This window comes from Diaporthe amygdali (assembly GCF_026229845.1).
Source record: "Diaporthe amygdali strain CAA958 chromosome Unknown NODE_36_length_484128_cov_64_979186, whole genome shotgun sequence".
Classification (NCBI taxonomy): domain Eukaryota; kingdom Fungi; phylum Ascomycota; class Sordariomycetes; order Diaporthales; family Diaporthaceae; genus Diaporthe; species Diaporthe amygdali.
In genome coordinates this window covers 79,356-91,279 of record NW_026517056.1, presented here as the reverse complement: position 1 = coordinate 91,279, position 11,924 = coordinate 79,356, and the positions used below count along the sequence as shown (strand labels likewise).

Here is an 11,924-nt window from a genome sequence, read left to right as displayed (position 1 = left end):
GTAACCGCCCCATGTGAAAGGCTCTCCTCCCTCGGATCCCACCAGCCAGGCAAGATCGGCGGCGAAAGGTCGGGGGGTGGGTATCGGTTTTGGCCCTTTGTTTTTCCCCTGGGGCCGAAGTCTGCTCCCCTTTCGTCGTTCGATTCGTGCTTGCCCCGAAGCCGTTTCTCTGTCCCGTGGCCTGACGGCCAAGGAGTTCTCGCAGGGGATCTCCGTTTTCCGCGTGTCAACGCCGGCCGAGCAAACAAATAAAACACAAGGCAAAACGCAAAGAGTTCCTCCCCGGGGTTGTCGCCATCGCCGTTCGTGTATCTCGAAGATTGCCGCTTATCGCTCGGGCTTTCCCATCGTTTCGAGATTCCTTGGAAACATCGCATCCATCATTGATTTGTCGTCGCAGATATTACATGACCAAACAGCACCCGCCGCTCTGTTGTGGTGCGTAAGGGTCCTCGCCCTTTGGTACGACACCCCAGACATTGACGACCATGTAATCTCTGGTGCTGTTGCAGTAGGCGATGATGCTGCAGCGGGCAATGTGTCAGCTTGTGAATTCTGCGTCGTCATGTGCACCTTGTGCAATCTCACCTTTTGCTCGCCTGGCTGACGGGGATACGTTCTCGCTCTAGATCCTCGCGCAGTCTGTTGTTGAGCTCGGTCAGGCGGCGCAGCTTGAGGTCCGCCATGCTCTGCTTGTTCTTCTTGATCTGGGTCGGGTCGCCGACATCACGGGAGGTGTATTGAGGCATGCTGGGTGCGTGGGACGAGGTGGATGCCGAATTGGCCCTATTGCGCGAAGGACGTCTGGACGGAGAGGAAGACTGGGCGGAACCGGAGGCGATGTCGGGTCGAGTGGGCGATCGGGGGATTGCGTGATGGCGGAGTCGATCCTTGTCCTTGTCTTGCTCCTGCTGCTCAAACATCGTGAGGGTTAGCAATGCTCAAGGGCTTGCCGATTGAGGCGGGGGCTTGTTTGACGGGCAGCGGGTGACGGGGAGGGGGTTGGTTGATGCTATCGGTCGGACGGACGGACGGGAAGGCTGGGCTGGCCGGATCACCAATCTCTGACGGTGAGGTTTGACAAGCGGTGGGACAGTAGGACAGTAGGGCAATTGGTAATCGATCGGATGTTGGGGCTCAGGGCTGCACAAGGGGGAAAAAAGGGGTTGACTTACAATTGAGGCTCGGCAAGAAGTGCGGCCAGGTATTGGTGGACGATAAAGGAGAGGACGGCGGGTTGGGTTGGGTTGGATTGGATTGGAATGTGCAAAGGAGGGAATGAGGAGTTGGAGGAGGACGACGACAACACGCTTTGATGAAGCTGTGCAGTACAGCGAGTGCAGCGAGCAGCAGGTTGGAAAGACGAGAGCCCGCCTGGGAAAGCCGTCTCCTGCTGCGATCAGGTAAGCAGGTGGATCCAGCGTCGGGGGACGGACAAGTACATGGGTCCAGGTCAACAAGTACCGTACAGGAGAGGTGCAGAAAGGCAGAACGGGGGCGGGTGGCAATCAGGTATGGGGGAGGTGCCTACCTAAGGGTGCTAGGGTACCTGAAGGGCCTGGGAGAATTGGGGTTCTTCCGAGAGGGTTTGGCGTTGGGGGTTGCGGTGAGGACCTGCACGCATCCACTATCCAGGTGAGGTGAGGTGCACTGGGGCAGCAGCACTGCACTGCAACACTGCGACACTGCAATCAGGGTTGGCCTGGCCAGATGGGTGGGTGGTCAGGGGGCCACTGGCTGCTGTCACTGGAGCTGGGGAGCTGGAGCTGCAGTTATTACCAGGTAGCAGGTAGCATTGGGGCGAGCAACGCAAAGCTCTTTTCTTCCTCCCTTGACAGGCTGATAGGCAGACAGACTTAAACCTTGAGCTGACCGTGACCGTGACCTTGACCACACACACGCAGGAGAGAGGGGACTGACTGACTCTACGCGACACAAAGGGAGGGGGGGGAAAAAGGAAATAAAAAGAAAGGAAGGACAGTCAGCCGGGGTATTGCCTTGGGGATGTGCAGCAGCAAAAGGAGAATACGCGAATCAAAGCCAGATTGGGGCGCGGCGATTGGCTCGGAAAGTGGTCGCTGAGATTGCGGCTGGACAGGGTTTCAACGGTAGGACGGACCTGGACGGAGCCAAGGGCCCTTCCGTCGCCCTTCCGCCTGCGCTGCTGCAACATTGGATACTGTATCATTGGATCATTGGACCACCCAGCCCAGCCCAGCCCAGCCCTCCAGTGCTCCTGGGCCCCCCTCCTGGCTGTGCTGCCAATTGCCAATTGCCCTCTTCGGCTTGTCTCCCCACTCCCCACCCCATCGCGGAAATGAGCCTTCTCTTGCCTATTTGTCTCACCGTTTGATAACATTGTGGAAAGACTGAACGGCACGCACAATTTTATCGTGGGACCCGGCAAGTTGAGCCCACGGACGCAGACTCAGACTCTGACCCTTCTTGTCCTGTATACTAAAGATAAGCATGCAGCACCGAGACAGGGAAGATCAAGCCAAAACTTGGCGAGGTGTCCGACTACGGTATCCGCACCTGTCATGTACACACAACCTATAATTCAAACCAACAAGTGTCTAGCCTCTGACCACTTGTGAAGCTTATCCTCGGACACTTAAGCTCGTCTGTCGTGTCGGAGAAAAGCTTTGACCATCCGAGCGGGAACTGCTCAATACTTTCTCAGGAGAAGCTGCAAGGGACAAGAAAAGCAAGTATTGCATTAACAGAGTATTTCTCTATCGAGGACTTCATCCTCGTGTGGATAGTACTGTAACCTCACATATGCTGAATGGCGGGGTATGCCCATGCCCATGCTCATGGCCCCCCCTCAAGCTAGTCCGTCTCTGTCTGTCTGTCTGTCCCCTTCCCGTAAACACCAGCATCACGTACGGAGGGAATACTTCACAAATAGACATTGCTGCCAGCATGGTGATCTCGATCCTGTGACTCAAAAGTACTGCCATTCAAGATCAAACCCCACAACATCCATTCCTTTGTCTTTTTGTTGTCGGCGACCACATCCATCCAGCCAAATGCCCAGATGCACGTGACTTGCACCATGCCTGTTTCGGACTAGGCGTTTCGCACAACCAAGCCTGGAAACCCACTGGCGGCCCTCCCCAAGATTTTTTGCTGCAGCAGAGTTTTGAGTAGGCCGGCTCTGACTGTGACTGCCTCGACCTGACCTGTTCGTCCGTCAGGCAAGACCAGCTCGCAGATTTTCCAACGAGAATCAACAGAGCCAAAGTCCATCGACTTTCGGTCTTCTAGCGAGTTCTGTTGACCCTCGCGCCCTGGGAATCTCCCTCCGCCCATATTATCAAACATCCCACCCCTGAGAGGCGACAAAGACACAGTCTGCCCAGCATGCCGCCCCCGCCGCATCAAAAACCCGAGAATGTCCTCAAGCGCGCCCACGAGCTCATCGGCGTCGGCCAGGCTCCCGCCGCCTTGACCCTCCTGCACGAGCACATCACCTCGAAGCGATCACGAAATGTCCCCATCGCGTCGCTGGAGCCGGTCATGCTCCTCCTCGTGGAGCTGTCCGTCGAGCAAAAGAAGGGCAAGCTGACAAAGGACGCCATGTACCAGTACAAGAACATCGCCCAAAATAGCAACATCGGAACCATCGAGCTGGTCCTGAAGAAGTTCCTCGAGCTCGCTGCCGATAAGGTCACCGCAGCCCAGGCCAAGGCCGACGAGGTCCAGTCCAGCATCGAGGCTACCACTGGTGAGGCTGGCGTGGACGACCTGGAGGCTACCGAGACACCAGAGTCCATCTTGCTTGCCACCGTTTCTGGCGAGCAGTCCAAGGACCGCACCGACCGCGCCATCGTCACCCCATGGCTCAAGTTCCTCTGGGAGGCTTACCGGACTGTCCTCGACATCCTCCGAAATAATGCCCGACTCGAGATCCTCTACCAGAGCACTGCCATGCAGGCGTTCGACTTCTGTCTGAAGTATACCCGAAAGACCGAGTTCCGCCGCCTGTGCGAGCTGCTCCGCAACCATGTCCAGACCGCTGCCAAGTACTCGCAGCAGATGCACGCCATCAACCTGAACGACCCTGATACGCTGCAGCGACACCTCGAGACTCGCTTTCAACAACTAAACGTGGCCGTCGAGCTGGAGCTGTGGCAGGAGGCCTTCCGTAGCGTGGAGGACATTCACACCCTTCTCAACTTGAGCAAGCGCCCGCCGAAGAACATCATGATGGCAAACTATTACGAGAAGCTCACTCGTATCTTCCTCGTCGGCGAGAACTACCTCTTCCACGCCGCCGCCTGGTCCCGTTACTACCAGCTTCTCCGCCAGTCCGCTACCTCTGTCGCGACTGGCCAGAGCAAGAAGTCCGACAACCCGGCTGCCACCGAGGCCGACCTGCAGAAGGCTGCTTCGTTTGTCTTGCTGTCGGCTCTGTCGATCCCTGTCATCAGCACCACGAGGTCCCGTGGTGCCATGGTCGACTTCGACGAGGCCAGGAAGAACAAAAATTCCCGCCTGACTCATCTGCTGGGCATGAACTCGGCGCCTACTCGAGCCGTCCTCTTCCAGGACATCCGTGCCAAGCAGCTCATCCGTCGTGTTCGCCCCGAGATCCGCGACCTCTACAACATCCTCGAGGTTGATTTCCACCCCCTCTCTATTTGCGAGAAGATCTCGCCCATCCTGGCTCAGATCGGCGCGGACCCTGACATGCAGAAGTACGTGCTGCCTCTGCAACAAGTCATCCTGACGCGGTTGTTCCAGCAGCTATCTCAAGTGTATGAGACTGTCGATTTGTCTTATGTTGAGGGTCTCGCAAAGTTCCCTGAACCTTTCCAGGTTACTCGTGCCACAATTGAGAAGTTCATCATGAACGGCAACAAGAAGGGCGATCTCGCTATTCGCATGGATCATGCAACCGGTGTGTTGAGCTTCGACAAGGACATTTTCTCGTCGGCCAAGGCTGCGAGCGCCGGCGGTGCCGGATCTGCCGAAGCCGAGACTGGCGTCGGATCTGTTCAGAGATTGCAGAGTACCCCCGCAGAGATTGTGCGGACTCAGTTGACTCGGTTGTTCAAGACCCTTCACACTACCTGCTACTACATCGACCCCACGTTCAACGAGGACCGTTCCAAGGCCCGCCAGGCTGCCCTCGATCGGGCCAAGGCAGGCGCTGAGCAGGAGCACCGTGAGATTCTGGCTCGCAAGGAGGTCATTCAGAAGCGCAAGGAGCAAGCCTCTGAGATCCGAGCACGCATCGAGCGGGAGAACGCCAATGCCAAGCGTCTCCGTGAGCAACAGCTGCAGGAGGCTGAGGCGCAGCGACTGCAGCAGGAGCTCAAGGAGCGTGAGCAGAGAAGACTGCAGAAGGAGCGCGAAGAGATCCACAAGATCGAGATCGAGAACACCATCAAGGAGCTCAAGATCGGAACCAAACAGCTTGGCATTGATCCTGACGACCTGGCCAACCTGGACAGCAGTCGTCTCCGTGCCATCAAGCTCGCCCAGCTCGAGCGTGAGAAGAACGACGTCAATGAGAAGCTGCGCATCACTGGCAAGCGTATCGACCATCTTGAACGTGCTTTCCGTAAGGAAGAGGCTAAGAAGCTGGGCGAGGACTACGAGAAACAGCGAGCCCAGGATGTCGCCGCCTATGAGAAGACCAAGCAGGAGACCCTCATCGAGGCCAAGCGGAAGCATGCAGAGGCAGTGGAGCTTAAGCACCGTGTGGAACGTCTCGTTCCATTCTACGAGAAGTTCAAGGAGAACCTGTACGAGCGTCGTCGTGACGAGTTTGACAAGAAGCGCCGTGAGGCAGACAGGGAGATGGAGAAGGCAGTTGCTGCACGCAAGAAGGAGTTCCGGGACAGGAAGATCCGCGAGAAGCGGGAGCGCGAGGAGAAGGAGCGGGCTTTGCGGGAGGCCGAGGAGAAGGCTGCCCGCGAGAAGGAGGAACGCGAACAGCGCGAGGCTCAGCGTCGCGAGGAAATGGCGAGGATCAAGGCGCAGCGCGACTCGGAGCGCCAGGAGGCTCTGGAGAAGGCTGCATTGCAGGCTCGTCGCGAGGAGGAAGCTCTTGCGCGGCGCCAAAGGGAAAAGGAACAAGCCCGAACCATCCCCGTCCGCTCAGCCGCACCCTTGGAACGCACCGACTCTGCCGAGCGGCCGTCGGCTGGCCCACCACGTCTGGCCCTGTCCGGTGCAGGTGGCAAGCCCAGCTGGCGTGAACGCCAGGCCGCGAAGGAGGCTGCTGGCGGTGAGGCTCCTTCGGACGCGCCTCCCGCACGCGCTACACCCCCACCGGTGGAGCGCGCCGCACCGGCCGAACGTGTCGAACGGGTCGAGCGTGCCGAACGTGCTCCTCCAGTTGAGCGCACCGATTCTAATGAGAGGTCTTCCGGGCCTCCACGTCTGAACTTGGCAGGACGCGGTGGCAAGCCTGCAAGCAGCTGGCGTGACCGTGAAGCTGCTAAGCGTGAGTCAGGCTTTGATGCTCCTGCTGGTGACTCTGAGAGGACTGAGAGAAGCGCGCCTCCAGCTCGCCAGGGCTCTGGCAGGGGTGAGAATGGGAGGGACGCTGCCCCAACTGAGACTCTGACGGCGTCGCGTGCCCCCGGCAAGTGGGTTCCAAGGCACCTCCGGGACCAGGCTGGCCAGTAGGCTAGTTCACGAAGTAATGTGCCCCTGGAGTTATACGGAATTCAGTCACTTGTCTATTGCGGAGGGTTTCTGTGTTTTAGGTAGCAGCCGCGGTCTAGAGAATGAAGCGACGGTACCTCCTTCGATCGAGATTCAAACCTGTAACTGTAAACGTCACTGTGATTATTTGCAACGTTCAATATCAATTATATGTCCCTCTTCGTCAATTTGATCCCTTGCTTGAATATTTTCAAACAACAACCTGGGCAAGATGAGTTAGTTGTCAACTTGGCACATGCACATGCATGACGGGAGCAGACGAGATCGCACTCGATGCTGTGATACCAGCGCCTCGCGGGTAAAGGTGGGTCGGTCTTATCTTATCGGCGAGGCTGTATCTTTTTTCTCTTTTTGCCAGTCGCACTCTCTTCCCATCGGCTGACTTCATACGAACGCCAAACGAACAGCACTCGTCTGCTGCCGTACAGTCAAGATGCGGCCCCTGACAGAAACAGAGACGCAGACGCTTTTCCAGAAGCTGGCGCACTACACCGGCAACTCCCTCAAGAACCTCATCGCGCCTCTGGACGACTCGCCCAACGCCGACCGCTATGTCTTCAGGATACACAAGGACAGAGTCTACTACGTGCGCCTGTCCATAGCCAACCTCGCCGTGTCTATTGGTAAGCCGCCTGACTCCCACAACAAATTCCCTCCCCCTTCTCTCTCGCTCCAAGAGAGAGGTGAAGAGAACAAGAAGAAGAAAAGGGCCGACAGGCTAACACCCCTTAACCCCCAACCACAGAACGCGACAAGCTCGTCTCCCTCGGCATCTGCCTCGGCAAGTTCACCAAGTCGGGCAAGTTCAGGCTGCACATCACGTCGCTGCCGATCCTGGCGGAGCACGCGCGGTACAAGATCTGGGTCAAGCCCAACGGCGAGATGCCGTTCCTGTACGGCGGCAACATCGTCAAGGCGCACGTGGGCCGCTGGTCCGAGGACTGCCCCGAGCACCAGGGCGTCATCGTCTACTCCATGAACGACACCCCGCTCGGCTTCGGCGTCACCGCCCGCTCCACCGCCGAGGCCCGCCGCCTCGACCCCACGGGAATCACCTGCTTCCGCCAGGCCGACTGCGGCGAGTACCTCCGCGACGAGGATAACCTGTTCGCGACGGGCTGAGCGTGTGTGAGCGCTTCGAGATACGTGTGGTATTGGATGTGGGCGGTGGGGAGTTGACATCAGGGCTCTATATTCTACCGCCTGAGATGAATGCTTGCATTCCATCAAGTCGTGGGTTGAGGAACGAAGGAGTAAGGCAGGCTCGACATGAAGCGTCGCCAGTCAGCACTCGAGTATGGGTCCCACATATAAGCATGTCGGAAGGCGTTTTGGAGTTCAAAAATCAACTCAAATTCGGGGCTTTCGCCTCGGGGGCCTTGCGAGCGGGCTTGGCTACCTCTTCTAGATACCAAAATTAAGAAAGCATGATGTCCCCTACTTCAAGTCCATATGCTCCAGCACTTCAGAAACAGTGAAGTTGCTCCAAGATGCCGCATAACCCAGTGGCATGAGTTGAAAGTATGACAGAACAGCATGCATGTCATCAGATCGAAAGCATTTCATACTCGAAGAACGGAAAGAATCTATTAGGGTATGCGCCTTGTTTGACCCAATGATGTTGAACATGTAGGGCTTTCTCCATGCAAGAACCTCAAAAACTTTTGTTCAAACCAAGCCTCTATCAATGGCTTCTACCCAGCTTTCATCCAGGTCTCCAATGCAATTTAAATGACTCGAAATTTGTCCTGCCGCCTCTATGACGTGGGAATCGGCGTCTGCGGCCTACTGCTCATGAAAAAGGTGATATGCTCGCGCTCCGCAACATAGCCGCTATCGGCGTAGCCCAGCAGGCCCTCAATCTCCTTGCTCTGGTGGCCCTTGATGAGGGCGACCTGCGTGGACGAGTAGTTGACGAGGGCGCGGCCGACGTCGAGCGGCTCGCCGCGCCACAGCCTGCCGCCCTCGCCGCCGTCCGCCGCCTCCACCCGCTCGACCACGAGCAGCCGTACCGACTCGTGCTGCCCGAAGTGCCCGTCCACGTCGACGATCCCCGCGGGCAGCAGGCCCGCCTTGTCCAGCAGCGCCCGGTAGCACCCCGCGTCGATGTACACGTCCCCGTGGGGCTTCAGCCCGTGAAGCAGCCAGAAGGACCGGTCCCGGTAGGGCGATGGCGACGGCAGGAAGCGTGTGTGCAGGGGTACGTCGGGCCAGTTGAGCTCAATGCTCTGCAGGGACGCCCTGGACTGTGCCAGGGGGTCTTCGGCGTGGTGGTCGTCCCCGTTCGTGTGGGAGTGGTTTGACCCTGGCGACTTGATGGCCTGGATGTGCTGTGCGATCTTGATGATGTTGCCAGGGTTAGAGGCTCGTGTGATGACGGTTGTCACGCCAGCCGAGGTCGCTAGACGTGCGGCGACGAGTTTGGTGGACATGCCCCCCGTCCCTAGGGATGAGCCTGCTGAGGAGGTATCGGCATGGATGGATGCTATGTCCTCTACTACTTCGATGGGCTGGGCGTCTGGGTGTGTGCGAGGGTTCTTGTCGTACAGACAGTCGACATCGGTCATGAGGAACAGGAGGTCGGCGTGGACCATGCCTGCGGTGATGGCGGACAGCGTGTCGTTGTCTCCAAACTTGATTTCTGAGACTGCCAGGGTGTCGTTCTCATTCACGATGGGAATGACGCCCAGGTCCAACAACTCGTTGAAAGTGTTTTGCGCATTCAAATACCTTGATCGCTGGGAACACAGTTAGTCGCTCAACTCACTCGACGTCATGTAGGGATGGATGAGTGGCATCAGCAAGAACGGGCTCACATCTGCTATGTCGTTCCGGGTGAGGAGAATCTGTGCAACTGGCTGCTTCAGGTGCTGGAAGAGGCTGTCCCATATGTTCATGAGACGGCACTGGCCGATGGCAGCCAGGGCCTGGAGCTGTGCAACATGTTTTGGTCTCTTCTCCCTCTCCATGCGCCTCATGCCGACGCCAATGGCGCCGGACGAGACGATGACGACGCGGTGGCCATCTGCTCTCAATTTATAGGCAGTCTCGACTATTAGGGACAGGTTGGAGAGAAGAGGCTGGTGAGTCTTTTCATCTACAATTGAACTGGTCCCTGCACGTATGTTTCTGTGAGTCAGCCTTGTGTAAGAAGTTGGGATCTTATTGCAAGGCCGGGCAAATTCTCACCAAGTTTGATGACTATGCCGAGGGACTTTGGTCCCTTCATATCTGCAGCGGTTGATCAGCCTGGAGAACCAAGGGAATAGAAAAGAAAATGACGAGCACACTCCATGGAATAATAACAGCCAAACAACATGGGGGATCTCGTCCTTTTCACTCGACTTACAATACGACTCGTCCCCTGGATCCATGGTGTGATTCTGCATAAGCACCCTGGGGGGCTCGGGATGGGGAGCGAATTACAACGGATAGCGTGTGCTGTTTATTGCCGAGCAGCGTGGGTTCGGCACCGCGCAATTGAGCAGCCGTAAGGTAAGCGGTTTGACTACAAAGTAGACTTTCCAGGTTTTCGATGGCAGCCGCCAAGGGTCGAAGGCGCGGGATCCCGTGGGGCAGAGCCTGTTCGGTCGCATTTGGACCGCAGCGCCGGCCGTTTTGGACGCGGAGAAGCCACGGCGGTCATCCCTGTCAATCCCTGTCCGTTCCGTCTCTACCGCTTCCTTGGCCTGCGCCCGCAGAGGGCCTGCTCAAATGCCTGCTCTAAATTTCTTGAAGGAGCCCAGCTAGTCCACTAGGACCTCGAGAACGCGCCTTGTGCATATACGACGGGATTACATTGCCCAATTCCAGCTTCACGAAGGCCATTTTAATCTAATACCGTGTGAACGCCCCATCTGTGAACGACCTCGGGTGCACTAGCAGCCAGTATAGCTGCAGCAGCTACGGCTAGCCACCTCGAGTGCTCGCCTCTTGCGACCTCCCACTCCAATCATCCACCACCACGATGGCCTCGACCGCAGCCCCGAGCCCGTCAGGCTCAGACCCGAAGACATCATCCTCTCTCTCATCCTCATCTACAACCAGCACCTCCTCACAAGCAAAAGCAACCCCCCAGGCCCCGAGCCTCTACCTCGAGAACGACCCGGCGCGCACAGGCTTCGACCCCAAGACGCAGTGGTGGGTGAACTACTTCAAGATCCTGACGGGGCAGGTGACGAACGAAGGGGTCTTCCACTACCGCGAGTCGCGGTACCGGGCGAACGAGGCGCGCGACGTGCGGCGGTGCGAGGAGTACCGCGACTGGCTGTTCGCCTACTCGCCGACGGTGCGCTTCCTCAACGACAAGATCGCCGAGCTCAACCACGGCCAGGGCATGACCCCCTCCAACGTCCTGTGCCGCCGCTGCCCGGCCCGCCTGACCGCCGACGGCATGCAGGTCGAGCGCCAGAGCGGCGGCTTCGAGCCCGCCCACGGCATCCTCGTCTGCGCCAACGAGGTCCGCAACCGCGGCCACCTCGAGGACACGCTCGCCCACGAGATGGTCCACGCCTACGACCAGCTGAGGTTCGAGGTCGACTTCCGCGGGGAGAGGGACCTGCGGCAGGCGGCTTGTACGGAGGTGAGTCAAGCACTGATTCTCGTTTGTTGGACATAGGTAGATGGAGAACTGCTGGCTGACATTGTGCTTTACACAGATTCGAGCCTCGATGCTGAGTGGCGAATGCAGGTGGACGCGGGAAGTCTTCACGCGGGGCAACTACACCCTCACAGAGCAATTCCAAAAATGTGTGCGGGCGCGGGCGGTACAATCGATGATTGCGAGGCCATGGGTAAAGAACGACGTGCAGGCCGTCAAGGTCGTCAACGAGGTCTGGGACTCGTGCTTCTCAGACACGCGGCCCTTTGACGAGGTGTATAGATGAGGCACGGGACAGAAACACAGGAGGGGATGCCATGATACCACTTAACGCTTAACAAAATGTATTTCTACAGACGATGAAATGATGAGCTCATCTGTGTATGTATGCTGTGACCCCATCGTAAATGAGCTCAAGACTTTACAGCGGAGACCAGAGTAACGAGAAACGCTAAATGCCAAAGAGAGAGACTCCTAAAACCCCCAAGGTCCTATGCCTTTGCCGAAACCATACCCTTCCATGAGTACCTTAACGCCATACAGATGTAAACAAGCATGTCACTACGCATCGATCTCGCGAGGGGCCCACCAAAGTTCGGATACTCTGTGCGCGCCACCGATGCGCTCAGTCACCACAAAT

General features: G+C 57.6%; 5 protein-coding genes across 5 annotated transcripts; 3 read left to right on the top strand and 2 right to left on the bottom strand.

Moving 5' to 3' along the window:
* Window positions 1-403: 403 nt before the first annotated feature.
* Window positions 404-923, bottom strand: J7T55_015023 (uncharacterized protein; the record flags this gene model as incomplete). The annotated part of the gene is made up of 2 exons (XM_053133276.1): window positions 404-524; window positions 589-923. The coding sequence occupies 2 exons, from the start codon at window positions 921-923 to the stop codon at window positions 404-406; spliced, it is 456 nt and encodes a 151-aa protein (XP_052988752.1).
* A 2,443-nt stretch (window positions 924-3,366) lies between these two features.
* J7T55_015022 (eukaryotic translation initiation factor 3 subunit a) lies at window positions 3,367-6,645 on the top strand (the record flags this gene model as incomplete). The annotated part of the gene is made up of 1 exon (XM_053133275.1): window positions 3,367-6,645. The coding sequence occupies one exon, from the start codon at window positions 3,367-3,369 to the stop codon at window positions 6,643-6,645; it is 3,279 nt and encodes a 1,092-aa protein (XP_052988751.1).
* Window positions 6,646-7,117: 472 nt separating this feature from the next.
* On the top strand, window positions 7,118-7,806 carry J7T55_015021 (60s ribosome subunit biosis protein nip7; the record flags this gene model as incomplete). The annotated part of the gene is made up of 2 exons (XM_053133274.1): window positions 7,118-7,307; window positions 7,430-7,806. The coding sequence occupies 2 exons, from the start codon at window positions 7,118-7,120 to the stop codon at window positions 7,804-7,806; spliced, it is 567 nt and encodes a 188-aa protein (XP_052988750.1).
* Window positions 7,807-8,441: 635 nt separating this feature from the next.
* On the bottom strand, window positions 8,442-10,058 carry J7T55_015020 (uncharacterized protein; the record flags this gene model as incomplete). The annotated part of the gene is made up of 4 exons (XM_053133273.1): window positions 8,442-9,422; window positions 9,501-9,799; window positions 9,874-9,915; window positions 10,034-10,058. 4 exons carry the CDS (start codon window positions 10,056-10,058, stop codon window positions 8,442-8,444), a joined length of 1,347 nt encoding a protein of 448 aa, XP_052988749.1.
* Window positions 10,059-10,651: 593 nt separating this feature from the next.
* Window positions 10,652-11,570, top strand: J7T55_015019 (uncharacterized protein; the record flags this gene model as incomplete). Its single annotated transcript, XM_053133272.1, has 2 exons — window positions 10,652-11,266; window positions 11,343-11,570. 2 exons carry the CDS (start codon window positions 10,652-10,654, stop codon window positions 11,568-11,570), a joined length of 843 nt encoding a protein of 280 aa, XP_052988748.1.
* Window positions 11,571-11,924: the final 354 nt, after the last annotated feature.